We start from the raw sequence: 17,194 nt of genomic DNA, 5'->3' as shown, positions 1-17,194 counted from the left end.
AGACTACAAAGCAATGAACAACAACAGACCAATACTATCAAATTAAACTGAGTATGCCAGTTTGAAGAGGTATTTAGAAGGGATTGGAATGTGGGGAGAAAGTCAGTGTCACGGATGGCTTGTGCGAGTGAGTTCCAAATTCCAAATGGCCTCAAGGAGGCTGTTAGCAAAATAAGGAATATTTAAATGCCTCTATAATATAATTTATTTGGTTAAAAAAAAAGTGAGAATGACTAATTTAATGATAACGTTTACTATTATCTCCCCAAGTCCAGTGTAGAAGCAGTACATTACCTGTTCTGGACTGTTGGTCCTCCAATCTGACACACTCTTACTGATGCTAGGCCACGACGCTTCATTAGCTAAACAGAGAGAGCGAGAATGAGTGTTGAGAAAAGGACAAAGGTTCAAACAAGTAAGGCAATTAAGGAGAGGAAGAGGCAAATACAGACAAGAAAGAAGGGAAGTACCATTTATGTTAAAGAAGGTTAAAGTAGGTGAAAGGTGAGAGAGTGAGAAAGTAGGAGGCACGTTGATATGAAGGTAAGTTCACTGAGAGGAAGTTGGAAGGGATGTGCATGCTAAATAGTAGCCTAAATGTTTTACACTAGCTGCCATTTACAGTATGTCACAAAACAAATGACTAAAATAAAAACATTATCTAAACATATTGTTTATCCCAAGAACAATATAAATCATGACAACCTTAATGCTCCATTATCTAGTCACATAACAATTGTGCAATATTTGGAACAGACTCCAAGTCATTGAGTTATTTTTATTTTGACCTCACAAGTCTGGCTTTCAATTGCTTTGCCTCAACATTGCACAACAAATAATGTAATGCAACAAGACAAGAGCTAAATTGCTTAACAACTACTCTACATGTTTAAATTGGTGATTACAGTGCACTCTCTACTGCAAACATGTGTTTAGCATCCTGTAAATAGTACAGCAATGTGACAGTAAAATTGCAAAATGTATGGGTAGTGTAGTTGTTGTCATTGTAACATCTGTGTCTCATAATAAAAAAGACAAACAAACATTCATAGTAACTAGCAACTGTGATATAACATTTACTTTTGGGTGGCTGTTCTGCTATTTTTACCGTAAGAGTTGTTAACGGGAGAAAAAGCATTTCAAAACTCCAAATAACAGAAAGCTGCTGTCTTGAATGTTTAAATCGGACTTGGCTGACTGTGCTAACATGCTAAGCTCCTACAAAATGAAGCCTTCCAGCTAGTCTGTCTCCACAGAGGTGGTGTTACATAACTCATTGGCACAGTTCAATAGGTCACTGTACCAGTCAGTCACTAAATCTTGATCCACTGTTGCTTATTAACTAGTGACAATCATGGAGGTCAGTGGCCTAACTAACAATTTCACAGCAGTTTAACCACACTAAACTTTCATATAGACTAAAGACTAGCTGAAAGGAAATAGCCTTGTAAATCTTAGCTTGCAGCTGGTTAGTTTTAATAAAGAAAAAATAATAATATCAACGTACCAAGTTAAGAGTATAAGCAGGCTTTTTAGGACTGATACTGATACCAATATTGCTCTGCAGCTTTTGGCAGCAGGCATGCTAAATATGTAAAAAATATTTTACAGCCATGCTAGCAGCTCTGTGTGCTTTGAGATAAATGCTAACGTCAGTATGCTAACATGCTCCACTGACAATGTTAACATGGTGATGTTTTGGCATGTTTAACATGTTCAACAACTTAGGTCAGCGTGTTGCATGCTAACATTTGCTAATTAGCACTGAAAACAAAGTACAACTGAGGCTGATGGGAATGTCATTGATATGAGAAGGTATTTGGTCATAAAAAGAATTGTAAGAATTACAATTTTGACCTGATGATGGCGCTAGAAAGGTCAGCGTATTACCAAAGTCATTACAAAAGATATTTTCAAAGTTGTGGGCCGAACAAACGACTGCCGGACAGACGTTGCCATCCTTAGAGGCACGCCGCTAGCCTGGCTAATTTTTTTTTTTATTTTAACGTAATTTTGGGACGTTAAAATTCCATTACTCCATTACATGTCACAGTTGGCTAAAATTCAGCTTCAATTGTCAAAGTATCATTTTACAGTCCTTTCAGAAAAATGTGGAGTTTTTTTGTGATTGTTGCGGGCAAAAATCCTTGATTATGCGGCACGTGTTCTTAAAAAATGCGATGGAATATGCGGGATATTTATGCAATTGTCTGCGATGAAATTGCGGGAACTTGCAAAAACTTTGTTTCATCATGGCTTCATCGCGGGGTTTGCAGCTTTTCGATGATATTCACGTCGCGTAATTACGTCACTTCATAACGTTCCCATGGCAACAGGAGAAAATGGCTGCTCTTGTGTGAAGTAAACGCAACATTTTTCAACTTTCTGCTAAGATATATGTGACTTTTTTGCAACGAAAATGCGGGGATTATGAAATCATGCAAGCTCCGCATATTTTGCGCGGAAATCGTCAATTTATGCGGTGAAAGTGCGGCGTAAAATGTGGCCCCCGCATAAATATGCGGACTTTGGCTGATTATGTATTGAATTATGCGATCGCATAAGCGCATTTTTCTGGAGGGACTGATTTTAAAATGTTTATCTAAACATTTGGCTTAATTCAATTCAATTAAATTTTATTTATAGTATCAAATCATAACAAGAGTTATCTCGAGACACTTTACAGATAGAGTAGGTCTAGACCACACTCAATAATTTATAAAGTCCCAACAATTCTAGTAATTCCCCCAAGAGCAAGCATTTAGTGCGACAGTGGCGAGGAAAAACTCCCTTTTAGGAAGAAACCTCGGCCAGACCCGGGCTCTTGGTAGGCGGTGTTTGACGGTGCCGGTTGGGGATGTGATGAACAGTGGCAATAATAGTCACAATAAAGATAATGGAACAGATCCAAGCCATGAGAAGAATAACAGTGACTAGAAAATGGTAGTCGTAGTAGTTAGCTCTCTGTGGCACAGCCACGTCATAGTTTTGGCACATACCAGACTAATACTGATTAACTATTGAACCTGGGAGTCATGCAGTCAGTGAGCTGTGCTGTACAGCCTGTTGACTGCGGCTGTAACCTGCTGACCTCAGGAAGAAAACGGTCACGGCAGGAAACAGACAGCTCTGTGCGAGGTGGAAACTTGGCAATCTGCCTGAGAGCCCAGATTCAAAACAGTCACTCAGTGTTGTAGAGGAAAGACAGTACAGTTTACAGCACTTGCACCATCACAGAACACCCCTGATTCAAAAATACAAAGGGCTCAGGTTCAGTTTAAGGGTTTTAAGAAGCCTATCAAATATATATCAATGTTCTGTGTGTGTGTGTGTGTGTGTGTGTGTGTGTGTGTATGTGTGTGTGGGTGTGTGTGTGTGTGTATATATATATATATATATATATACACACACACACACACAGAACACAGACTGTATTTAGCTACATGCGTACCTCAGACTTCCTTTCATTCATTTGTTGTGTCATTTGTCAGACTGTTGACATGGTTTACAAGTACGTGTTTTCCACATTACGTAAGCTGGGACAATAAATAGAGCTGTGGCATTTGCTTTGGCAGTCAAGAGCACAATGGGAGTTGTATCGGTGCTAGTTCAAGACACTTCATTATACCCAGTAGTTTAAGTAAGTGAGTAGAAATGCTCTGCTAATTCCAGCCTGGGTGTACTGACATTTTTACTACAAGCAAGTGTCTGACTGGCATACTGCAGAATGAGAGTGACCTGAAACAACATGGTCAGTGGTTAATGAGGCAAGGCAATTCTAGCTATGTGGAATCGATGTTGAGATTAATAAATTAAGCTAGTGTGATTATTAACTATGTGCCATGTTAAAGGAATAGATCCACAATTTGAGAAATACACTTATGACTCATTTCCACTGCATGGTTCGGCTCGACTCACTTTTGGTACCAGGTCCTTTTCTTTATTCCATTTTCCACTGCAGATAGTACCCCCTCAGCTGATTCTCAGCTAATTGCTAGATCAGCTTCTCAGCTGATCGCCATAGCGACGCCATGTGTAACTGCTGTGACCTTATCTTTAACGCGACACTCGCTGAATACTTTCATTGGAAACCAAACACCTAGTTAATTGTACAGCTTAGTGTACGCAAACGTAGTTTTTGCAGGATGTCGTTTAAAAAAAAATCTCGCAATCAGTTCTGCAGTGTTTTAACTGTGCCTTCTAGTATCAGCTTCAAGGTGGTACCAAAAAAGTACCAGGTTCTATCCACAACTTTTGCTAATGGAAAACCAAAAAAGAGCGAGTCGAGTTGAGCAGATCCATGCCATGCAGTGGAGTTGCAGCATTATTTGCTTTCTTGCCGAGAGTAGTTGAGAGAAAAGATTGATACCAATCTCATGCCTGAACGGTAAATACGAAGCTTCAGCCATGTTATGTCAGCTTAGCTTAGCATAACGACTGATAACAGCTACAATTTACCTGAAGGAATAATAGAATATGAGTCTCAGTCCAGACTGTGGTTTGCCCTCAGTTTATTTTGTTATGCTCCGCTTCCTAACCCTTAGCAGCTGCTGGCTATCAGATGTCTTGTCTGCGTCCTTATACACATGACCCTTACATTTTGAGGTCATTTTCTGTAGCTGATTCAATTATGTTCTCCTAACCATCTGTTCTGTATAGTTAGACAAAACCACTCCACAGCATTCTTGGTTTGAATGCACCCTTCGATTGTTCAGCCCAGGGCTCAAACTAAGAACATATCTGCCTTGGGATTAAGGCTCAATAAAACATAATTGTGTTAGAATCAGGCAGGAAATAGTATAAACAGACCCACTACCACACCTTAAGGTGCAGATAAAGGAGTGAGGAAGCAGGTGCTGCTAATCTATCACCAATGGAGCTTGTGGTGAGTAAGTTTCTCTAGCGCCTTCTAGGGACTCACTGTTGTTACTGTCGCCCCCCTGAGGGGACTGTGGTCCCTCCCATGTCTCAGTGGGCTCTGACAGGACGATGTCTAAATCTGACACTTTCCATTGGCTAGGAGGCTTCCTGATGCCACTCCTGTCCTCCTCTGCATGGCCACCACGAAAGACAGTAACGAAACCAACCAGGACAGAAACAAGCACCGAAACAACATCAACACGAACATGAACATCATCACGATGACATCGTGATGGTGTCACAAAACAGGGACAGGAACAGTCACAACGGAAAGCATCACCACAACATCAACAAGTGACAAAATGATGATCACAAAATCACCAGTAACAGTAACACATCACATTTAAGGTAACAACAACAACAACAACAGATAAGGGAAGAGGAAAAGAAGGAGCCAACAGACAGGAAAAAGAAATAGACAGCAAGTTAGAGCCTAGGCAGAGCTATAAGATAAGACATATAAGAAACTCTAATGTGAAACAGACTGATCAGAGTCTTGTGCAGTGCCTTAAAATATTTAAAAAAAAAAGGAAAGAAAATGGTAATTTTACCAACCTGAGAGGGAGCGGATGTGGCTGAGCGGGGTGGGTTTGGGCGGCGGGTCAGCTGGTAGGGGGTACCCCCCCTCCTGTCTCCCCTCTGCTGGAACCTGGACGTAAGGGCAGACTGCCGCTACTCGCCCTGAAACTCCACCTCCTGGGTGGGAAGAGGTCTGCGGCGAGGACAGGGCTGCTCCATTCATACGACTCAACTGAAAGGGTGTAAAGATAGACAAACAGAATTAGAACTACGTTAACGTTACACCAACTGTCAAGAAAAATGTGAAAAAGCAAATAAGGTGCGCTTTCATTAGCTGATGGCTTGTAAAGGAAAGACTTTAGTAAAGTTGTGTACCTCTGCTCTCTTCTTATGCAGTCGTTCTCTCAGGTCTCCGATGCGTTGATCCATCACGGTCACCTGGGCGTTCCTCTTGTTCAGCAGCTCCTTGTTCTGAGCCAACTTGCTGCTCTGCTCCAGGTTATGACGGTTACGAGCCTGAAACGCACAGCATTAGAAGTCTTATACACTTTTCTTCCCTTCTTTGAAATGCTGAAAGAAGGAGATCATCTGAATGGTGTAATTTACCTGCAGCTCCTGGTAGAGTTTCCTCAGTTCCAGGGCTGCAGGACCAGACAGGGGTGATCCTTTCTGGCCAGTGGGTGCCCCCTGGGACCCGGTGTGTGCCACCTGAGCTGGTGCAACAGGGTGTAGCTGAAGGCGTCCTCTCCTCAAATCCTCCAGCTGCTGGGTCAACTGGTAAAAACCATTCAGAGAGAAGTTAACAACTCACCCGACTCAAACTCAGTTGTGCATGGTGTTGACTGGTATAATAAAAACAAAACACCTCAGTCAGAAACAACTGTCCGCGTTACCTGGTCGACTCTGACCACCGCAGACTGCAGTTCTGCCTGCTTCTCCTGGAACAGGCTGCTGACATGGTCAATCTCTGCAGCTGGACACAGACACCAGGACAACACAAATTAGACTGAAATATTCAGGACCCTATCTTGCGTCCTTATCCTTCTTGGTGTATTGCTATCTTGAGGCGGCTTTTAAAGGGAATGGGAGATGACACTGATTGGTTTATTACATGTTAACGCCCAAAACACACCTATGAATTACTGAAGACACAAAGTACAACCCTTTTGAACCATGCGCAAGGCGCACGGACCCTTTTTTCCGCCATCAAACTAGCAAAAGTGGATTTGGACACGCCTTAAATGCACCTGCGCCAGGCGCTTCACACCGTGCGCTTAGATTGTTAAAATAGGGCCCTTAAAGTAAAATGCCATTCTCTTTGCTTACTAATTAAGGCTATTTCTAATTTGTCTCTATGTTTGCATGCATCTACAACAATATGTATTAGCTTCTGACTCCTATTACTTTTGGAAAGGACATGGTGACCATGGCATTTAGGTTCAAATGGTCACCTTCAAACTGAGTGTATTTGTAGCCACAGTTTTGCACATACTATTCACTGTTATACGATTAATATTCAGTCATAAACTGCAGCATCTGTAATCCATAGTGATAATCTATGCATTGAGTTTCGGCTTACAGAGGTTTCCGTTGATCAGTTTGCTGTAGTCGACTTGTCCTCTCATGGCTCGGATCTTCTTCAGCTTGGCTTCCTGAGTCTCCACTCGCTCCTTCAGCCGCTGCAGCTTCTCAGCTTCAGACTAAATACGAGAGAAGAAAAGAAAAGAATATCCATTTGCATGTTCATCTCATTTTAATCAGCTCTTGAAAAGTTGCACAAATAAATAATTGTGTTTCCATAACTTGAGCTGAATAAACAGGCTACATTGTAAAGTTATACCTTGCTGTACCCAACTTATAAACATTCACTTTAGGTTATAGTGGGGCTTTGACTAATAAACCTTGGTGGAAAAAAGGTGGCACCCACCCTACAGTTTATATGTCACATAAAGGGTTTTAACATAAAAATATGTATATATAATATAGTTTTTTTAAAGACTGATAACAGACAGACATATGGACCCCACCTGGGTCTGTCCCTGGTTAGATCTGCCTCCTTGGTGAAGATACCTCAGTCTCTGCTCCTGGAAGAAAAGAAAAAAAGGTAAGGACATATACAATTTTGAGATTTTTGTTCAATTTCAGTTGTGATGGCACAAACATGAACCCAGTTTACCAAACTACTTGCTATAACATTTGTTTCATGAAGCACATTTTGTGATTATTTTTTTTTTCTTAACTCCAAATGGGCGAGGCCATGTTTCTACTTCTTCTCTCATCCTTCAAGGCAAATTATTATTTTCTCAATCAACTAGAGCGATGGAGTCCGACAGTTACACAAACATTTTCATTTTAAGTTTGAAGCATTTTTATTATTTCACATTTGTTCTTAGTTTTAAATATATATATACTTACTTTTTTGAAATGTCAGTTTGTCATTTAGAATTTCTTTGTATTGACTAATAGAGATGCCGTCAGAAAAGAAAGAGAATAGAAATATTGCTGTTGCTGTTATCACACTGATAATGGCATTATATCCTCATCAATTAAGCGATATGTGATACAAATACCATTTACTGGTTTGCAAGAAAGATATGCTGGAAGACTAATGAAAGTCCCTGTATTTGAAACTTAGTTTGCAGTTATAAAAGTTTGCAATTAAAGCCCACGTACAGACTGATTCATTAATAGTTCCCTCACTTCCGTTAATTTACGGTACTTTCACTAAATTTGTTGCGCCATAGATCAGGACAACAGACCTCTTGTCACAGCACATATTTTTAGCGGGGTAAATGAATCACTTATTTCTCCATGAGACATTGAACACCATGCTGAAGCAGTGACATCCAGGGGTCCTTCTCAGAGATACAGTAATGACAGAAAAGCTCAAAGATGGCACAAGCTATTTTGTTAATATTGGCACCTTGACTTACATATATGACACTAAAAATGGCATGACTTTGTACTAGCAGCATGATGCATTACTCTGCCACCCTTTCCCCACGTCATGCAACATTTAAAAGACATAATATTTAATAATATATTGATTTGTGTGTATTTTGGATGCATATACACACATTATAAAGCACATAGCCTACAGAGGCGGAACACAGACAGACAGAAAGGAGAAGAGGGAGGCCTGTGTGATGCTGACTGAGGCAGTTTGCACCTCTCTCTGTATTGTGCTGGCACGTAGTACAGCTGACCTGTGTGTCTCTCTCAACACACACGCACGCACGCACGCACGCACACACAGAGGAAGAGGAAGATGGAAATGGAATGTTGACAAGAAGCCTCTTATCATTCACTGGAAACACATGCACACATACATTCACAACGGTTCCCACATACTCAAGTAACCGATTACATAACAGTAGTTTGTTTCATTAGACAGTGCAGAAGTAAAAGTGCATGCACTAGGTGCCAGTACAGTAGCTGGGTTTTGGACTTTTTCTTCCAAGAAGTCGTCCATCAATTATATAAAGGTTACAAGGATAAAAACAGCCTCTTCGTGGCAGCTGGAAGACCTTTCCATTCAGTAAGACAAGGAAATACTTAAACACTTACACACTGGAAGGAAACACTTAATAGCTGTCATTTAGAAGGGAAATTGCTGCTTTTAAAAATGCTGAATATCAGCATAATGTTGCCAATAAAAACCGTAAAAAACCTCAGTACCACAGTTGGCTTTGAAAAACTCAAATTGGCCAAATCAAAGTTAATGGCTGAAAATAACTTCATCAAATTAATGAAGAGACTAACAAATTAAAAGATTTTTTTTTTATTTTTTTAATTGCCCTTCTGTGTCTTTCCTTTGAGTACAATTCTGCTTCAACTTCCCAGTAGCTCCCTGATGACCTCATTTCCTGTAAACTCAAAGGTCACTTCCTAGTGTGGGAATGGCCACAATCTGTGTCTCACACACACACACACACACACACACACACACACACACACACACACACACACACACACACCAATGTTGTCACACACAAAATGGTTTTCTATTGGTTCAAAAAAATGAGTTGTTCTTTCCTGGCAGTCCTTAAACCCTGACCTGGATCACATGTCCTGTTTCCAAGGAAGACGTATGGGTCTTGATCCCACACACACACACACACACACACACACACAAATTCCTCCAAGGCCGTAGCTCCTGGGGCCTCAAAGCCAACCTTTTTCAGACAGACTCTAATGTAGATAACCTTACACCAACTGACAGGCAATCCTTTCATTTGCTCTGTGTGTGTGTGTGTGTGTGTGTGTGCGCGCACAAGTTAGTGTTGTGTGCGCGTGCGTACGTGTGTGCATGCACAATTTACCTTGGCGACCAACATCTGTTGCTGAGCCTCTATTTGTTGCTGTTGTCTAGTGGCCATTTCCTGGAGCTCAGAGAGGGTCAGCTCCACACGGGGAACCTTCTCACACACACACACACACACACACACACACACACACACACACACACACACACACACATCACATATCAAGTCACATATCTTAATACAGTATGTCCATAGAAAAGCTTGTGTTTGCCCCTGTGTATCACTGCTTCCATCCATTACACATTATTGAGTTTAGGACTGTTACTGACAAGATTGATACCCAAACAGTGACAGAAGATAAATGCTATTCTACAGCGTACAGCTGCACACACATATCACCTCACACTTTAGGTCACAGGTCACCATCAGTGTGCTACAGAAATGTTATTAGGCTAGCAGCTGGTGGCCTTGGCAGAGTGACAGAATTATAGTTTTGGTTCGGGGGTAAATCGCCGGAATCCTATCTACTCTGGTCATTAAATGGTTGTGACACAGACATCAACATCAGCACGAAAAAAAATGTAATGACACTGATCATTTGTCCTGTATTTTACTAGCAGAGGAGTGTTTTATCAAACCGGGCTCACACCAGAACACTTTGTTATAGCTGTGTTTCCTTAAGAACAAACATTTCTGTGATGGTACTGTGTGTGTGTGTGTGTGTGTGTGTGTGTGGGGGGGGGAAGAAATGCCTTTAGCAGACCACAGCAGAAGGTTTCTGCCCAGTCACATCCTGCTATTGTGTATGTTCACACACACACACACACACACACACACACACACACACACACACACACACACACACACACACACACACTGCACCTGGTCTGACTCTGTTGCATTCATTCTCAGTATACAGTGAAAAATGAATTACTCTCCTAGTCAATAAATATTTAAAAGCTGCTAAATGGTATTTGTCCAATGGAAAACATGTTTGGGCTACTTTCTAGACCTGCGACTACATAGTTATAACAACAGATGTTGTATCAAATAAAGCTATAATGTACTGTAGAGTAGAATAGAATACAATATTGGAATATCAAGTCTTGCCTTACAAAGCAGATCTTTGACCATCAGCAAAAATGTGCGAATGATGCAGTATGATGTCAGTATATCAGTATAGCTTATTGCATGATGTATTGCAGGATAAAAATGTCATATGACATATGTTTGTGCCTCTTTATACGTAAATGAGGATGAGATAACAATAGGAACAGAATTCAAAATACTGTAGTCCAACACAATATCACCACAAAGTACAGTATCAAAACACATAAACAACTAAAGCAGAAGTCTCAATAAACATATTTCGAGGTAGAATGAATAGCAGGCCTGTTGTAGTCCATTGCATTACATCATACAGATGTTTTTGTTTCACAGTTAGTGTATCTTCTTTACATGACTTGATCAGTGTAAAAGAAATGGGTTAAACTGACCCTTAAAACAGAACTTGAGCAAACTGTTGATAAACTTGATTAGTTACTTTAACTGCCTGAACTGAGCATTGCTCTAAAACATCAATTGAAAATGGTAGCTGCAGATATTTATAGAGGCCTATTATTGAGATTTAAGGGGTCTAGACTTCAACGTTATGTCAACATTATGTGGACTTTATTCGAAACATAATTTCTGCCAGACATGGGAGAGAAATGGTCTCAAAGGGATTGGAGGCTTCAGTCAATTTTGGTAAATGTTCAAAAAAAAGTCTTCACATATCTTAGTGGACGCTTTAATGTCATGACTCAGGGAGGAGCTGATGAAGAACTCCATTACCCTGAACTGTGCCCTGAGGGTTACGGCGATTCTTAGATATGAAATCAGTGAGACAAATTAAACCCACTGGCCATTTAACAACTCAGGGAGTGAAATCTCTAACTCTGGCAGCATTAGCGCTATGCTAAATATCAGTATCAGTGATTTATGACACTGATAGCCACAATGTGCTATAGGCAGCATCACTGCTGACTTGTTTCATTCTTAAAAACATAATGCTGACACAAAGTATTCCAACGTAATGCAGACTACATTGTGTTTTAGACAATGGCATTGTGCACATTTCACTGTTTTTTCCAGTCAGTGGTGCCACATGTCATTAGCTAACTGCTGACTTGTGGGATTCTGCAGATTCTCAATTTCATGTGTATTATGAGTCTGCAGATACTAACTGATCTACTGCCAATGCACTCTGGTATCACCCCGTATGTAGTGTAATATTTGATGAAATGCCAGCAGGGACTGTGGTCTATGCTGAGTCATGGTTTGGCATTGCTTATACCATTAGTGTCTTAGCGTTCCCGCTTCGTGGATTTATGGTACAGTAGGTCATTAGCTTTAATCTGTAGCATACATGCTAGCTAGCTAGTAAACGAGTTTCAGTGTGCTGCTGGCCAATCCAGTGGAACAGGAGAGAACCAGACTGACTGCTGAACCCATGTTCACCTAAAAATAATAGTCTAGCCATCTAGTATTTCTGGTGTCAAATAGCGAGAGTAGCGACGTTTAATCAAGTAGTCGACTAATCGCGCACATCACTAATCTGCACTTTAGTGATGGTAGGATAGATTTCCAACCGTTCCTCGGTAGCACTGATGTTAAAATCTTATTTACATCTTGTAATTTGGTGACCTGATTTTTTACTTGACCTGAATTTTTAGATCCAAAAATAAACTTGAATGTAGTTAATAATATTGGACAAATGTTCCTATTTGAATTTGCAAAGCAAAAAAAAAACACGTTTGAAATGAGGTTTTTGAAGTTGCAGAACTTCTACTAAAAATATTAGACAGGGAATGTTAAACCACCTAAATTTGAAAGATGGTTTTCAAAATGAAGCATTTCAAAGCTATGAAGTACTAAGTAATGACTAAATTTCACATTTAGGAATTCAGATGCATGCAAGATTAAAATCCTTATGGCCTTGTTTGCTTCCATATACTTGCATAAGATGTAATAAAAAGGTGAGTAAACAGAAATCCTTAATTCTCTTTTTTTTTTTAAAACTACACCCAAGATTTTAAAGCCTTAGTCTGCGAGATTGTCATCGGTTGGACTAAAGATCACTTGTCAGTCAAAACACTGTGGTCAGTAGTGTGACATTAGTGTCCGGGGATTTTCTGTCGATGAATGTTTATATCATCTAGGCACTGCTATATCCTCCTAATCTTTCTGATGGTGACATGCATCCCACAGCTGCAGAAAAGTTAACATTTTGCCTGACACTTAACAAAGGTGTCATGCATTCTGCTGCTCACGCTGTCAACACACGGTACAACACCCTGCAGACTGCGTTGCTGCGAGCGCCCCGGCTGACATTAACATGCAGTTTCTATCGGCTTCCCGCCGTCCTGTATTTACCTGCAGGCTGTCCCATGTGATCCTGCAGGAGCGGACTTTAATTTTGCTGCATTGTCCTTCAACAGTAAATTCCTGCACCAAATCCACCTCATTCCACTCCATCCTCACAGCCTGTCAGAGAATCAGCGGACCTTTATGGTTTCAGATGGAAAAAGGTTGCCAGAGAGACTTGACAGAGAGAAGCTTAGAGGGGGACGGGGGAACGAGAGTGATCCTTATCACAACTTTCCCTCTCGTCCGCCCGGTGATGTGCTGTGATTTACGATCTCTCCCCCTCTCTCCCTCTCTCTCCCTCTCGCTCAGCCAACGCTCCCTCCACCCCCCTCCGTCTTTCTCTCTCTCTCTCATACAAACTCTCTCCATCATTGGTGTGTTCTCATATGACGTGTAAAGCCCACTAATGTGACACTGCATTCAATTACTACAGTAAACAAACATGAAAACCTATAAACCGGTACAAAAAGAGAGGTCATCACCGCATCTTTGTTTTTATACCTCCCTGTTTTTCTCTATCCTTCCATCTTTCTACACCTCCTTCTCGTCTTACACCTCTCAGCATGTCTCTGTTTCTGTAACACCACTCCTTCTTCCACACCTTCTCCATCCTTGTTAATCCCCATATCTTTCTATCTGCATCCCTTCATCTCTCTTTCTCTTTATGCCATCCATCTGCAGCTGGCTTTTTACTGCAGCAGCAGCGACATCCCCTTTTCTCTTTCTCTCGCTCTCTCTCTCTCTCTCTCTCTCTGTCTCTCCCCCCTCACACCTCCCTCTTTCTTTCTCCCACTTTCTCTCAGAAGGGAAATCACTGCACCACAGCCTGATGAGGCACAAGCTGCTCTCAATCAACCTCTGCCTCCTGCTCCAGATGTGTGTTATGAGGAAGATGATGATGATGATGATGATGAAGATGATGCTGGCAGATTAACAGCCGTGGCAGGGTGCCGCCGGATGCGTCCAGCGACACACACGTGCACCCGACATGTACAGTATGTGCACACACACAGACACACGCTAGAATAACAGCTGACTCCTTCTGCGTCATATTGTCCTCCACTTTTTCTCTCTCTCGCTCTCTGCAACACACTCACAGACACAGTGACATGTGACTCATCAGTGCAGCGTCACACATTTTCTTTTTCACTCTGTGAAACAGACATACATCTGTCTTTCACTCAGATAAACGCACACACACGCACACACACACACACGCACGCACGCACGCACACACACACACACACACGCACGCGCACACACACACACACACACACACACACACACACACACACACACACACACACACAGTATGAAAGTAGACTGGAATTTTTGCCAGTGCTGCTGTTCTGGGTGCAGGGCAGGCATCTGTGGGTGTTAGGGGGCTTTGTGTGTGTTGGTCACAAACATAACATTTAGGCCTATTAAAAGGGATTTATTATGTTTTAAGAATTAAATATAACATATGATAGTAGTAGTGATAGTACTGAAATTGGATGACATTTGCATTATTATTCAATCGTTTTTTTAAGGCTGAAATGAATAGGTTTTTTTTAATTGTCTTTAAAGGGAAAGTCACTCATCAAAAGTTATTTTGATGAGGTATGACTTTGCACATTGCATATTCACAGTTAGAATGTATGCATGCAGGGCTCCAGACTGTTTTTACTAGGAGCACTGTAGGCCCTAACTGAAAATTGTAGGGGGCACACCTTAAATCGACCTGCAGCACAATATTTTCACATTTCCCCCATTTGAACTGTTTTACTGATAAATGTTTTGGTAATAAACACAGAAACTACAAGGTGCTGGTTTATTTTAGTTCGCAGTCACATTTGAATTTAATTGAAATTTAAATGTAATTAAGTGATGAGCGAGCCAGAGAGAGGAGCTCACAACACTCAAAACACACAAGCACTATTTGTTTTGACGAGGTAAATAGTTATATATTTGATCAGCAACTGTCTATTCAACATTAAAAAATGAACGTGCAGTTTGCTCATGGCCGGGCAAACCAAGCAGCGTGAATGTATTTTTGTTTTCCTAGAAGTGGTCTCCGCTCTCTGCTGTCACATCTCTACCTCTCTCACCCTGGTGAGGAAGCGTTACCGCGGATGGTGGCAAATGTCGGAGCTAACAGTAGCATTGATGTAAAAAACGCAAATACATCGGTGAAAGCACAGGCAATTAAGTGATATCCTGCAGTTGTGGTGTTGAAAAAAAAATCCAGTCCTTTTTGTCTGCAACCAAGACAACACTAAGTAAAAATGTGGTCGATTTTGTGACGAAATTGAGTACTAAAATACTGACGAGGGCTACCAACCTGTCTCCGCTGATTTGAGACGGTAAAGAAAATGGGGGGGAAGAGAGGATGGCTAACGGTAGGCTATGGCTAACTCCTTATCAGGTATTTCTACGCAGCATTTTCCTCGCCAATGTACGGTCTTTAGCAAACAAAATGGATGAACTTCGGCTGCGGATCACCACTCATAAATGGATTATGGACTGCAACATCATGATTTTCACCATTTCGACCATTAGGTCGCAGTCTGGAGCCCTGGGATGTGTTTTCAGGAAGCCTAACTCACTTTACAACAGGATGTAAGCATATCATTCATCTAAAGGCTCAACTTCTGAACCATATTTATCTTTATAATAATAATAATAATTGCAATAATAAACATAATAATAATATTTATTTAAACATTTTCTCTTATTGGCTCAACTGAATACAGGTTAGACTTGGAGGAATACAGACATGTGAAACACTACGTGATATTGGTAGAGCTCAGTGTTGCCAGATCGGATCCCATATTGGACTCCAATGACTCTGGGAGGCTAGTGTTAATTCAGACTACTTGGTCAGCTTGAATAAATGTTACAGGCTAAATTCCAATAATTCAGCCCTTACTCTGATCCAATTAGTATAGAGATTGACAAAGATGACATCGTTGTGTCTAATCTGCTGCAACTTGAAGAACAGGAAGAAGTAGAAGAAGAAGTAGTACAGGAGTAAGAAGAAGAGACAGAAATGGCACTGAGTTGGGACCTATTGTGATTACAGTATTTATGTGTCTTACATAAATACTTTTTTGTTTAATGTAACATTATCCTAGACTTCCGAGAGATTTACTTTGATAACTTACTTTTTCAATATAATTACTGTGGTTTTGAAATAGTTTGAACTACAAAGCCTACTTTTAAAACACTTTTTTTTCTTGCACCCATGTTCAGCCACAGAACACCATGGAGGTTCTGAGGAGCCAAATTCCTGCCTAGAACCACATAATGGCCATAAATATTTTGACTAGATGTATGAATAGTTATGACAAATGTGAATATGTTAGTTTTTTTTTTTTTTTTTTAACAATATATCATTATATCACACTTCAGACTTTGAAAAAAGTAACATTATTTCATAAGGACAAAGAAACTCCTCTCTAATCCGAAGCAATAAAACTGGGCTTCTGCACTTTTATGACAACTGGGGCAGGTTTGCAGCTCTGATTGTGCTGGCAACACTGGTAGAGCTGCTTACAGGCTTTCCAGTTGCAAATAATCAGTGTGGCATGAGCAGACCATGGGACACAGACAAGTCTCTTTACACTGTTTTCTCTCACTGTCTCTCAGTGGGACTGATGCCATGCATTTAGCATGTCAAAACCAAGTGTGAAGCTTTACTCAGGATGAACACAAAGTCATACGCAGGACAACATGTGAACTTTGGTTTAAGAGGTCCTATTTAGTGCTTTGATTATTGAATGCAATAGTCTGACACTGTATTGGTGTCAATAGATTTTCAAGCCAATTTGCTATAATTGCGCAACCGACCTGTAAGAAGTGACAAGCAGTCCTTCACAACAGTGACATTGTAATTCACTGGTCTTTGCGGCAGTTCACATATGTTGCCATCACGGTTATAATCTGAAGCACATGGGGATATTTGACCTTCTCAGTGTGTGGGTATTACATTTCCCAACAGTGTATGTTCTCAGAGTTATGCACATTTAAACTAGCAACACAAACACAGACACGTTGTTCTGATCACACGTCCCTCCAGTAATGAAACCCATCCCCCTTTC

The 17,194-nt window shown here is 40.8% G+C and overlaps 1 protein-coding gene across 2 annotated transcripts in view; it reads right to left on the bottom strand.

Annotated features, from left to right (window-relative positions):
* The window catches only part of LOC144535351 (apoptosis-stimulating of p53 protein 1-like), a 48,607-nt gene that overhangs the window by 10,667 nt on the left and 20,746 nt on the right, over nt 1-17,194 (bottom strand). The window contains exons 5-12 of one of the 2 annotated variants that reach the window (XM_078277774.1): nt 9,762-9,857; nt 7,467-7,523; nt 7,019-7,139; nt 6,333-6,412; nt 6,046-6,213; nt 5,815-5,955; nt 5,476-5,671; nt 295-362 (exon numbers count right to left, since the gene is read on the bottom strand). In XM_078277774.1, coding sequence (XP_078133900.1) covers nt 295-362; nt 5,476-5,671; nt 5,815-5,955; nt 6,046-6,213; nt 6,333-6,412; nt 7,019-7,139; nt 7,467-7,523; nt 9,762-9,857 — 927 coding nt within the window. The remainder of the gene's footprint in view (nt 1-294; nt 363-5,475; nt 5,672-5,814; nt 5,956-6,045; nt 6,214-6,332; nt 6,413-7,018; nt 7,140-7,466; nt 7,524-9,761; nt 9,858-17,194) is intronic. The other variant, XM_078277775.1, reaches the window with a different exon arrangement.

The sequence above is a fragment of the Sander vitreus genome, chromosome 20 (assembly GCF_031162955.1).
Source record: "Sander vitreus isolate 19-12246 chromosome 20, sanVit1, whole genome shotgun sequence".
NCBI classification, from domain to species: domain Eukaryota; kingdom Metazoa; phylum Chordata; class Actinopteri; order Perciformes; family Percidae; genus Sander; species Sander vitreus.
The sequence above is the reverse complement of the archived record's forward strand: the minus strand, read 5'-3'. Positions and strand labels throughout refer to the sequence as shown.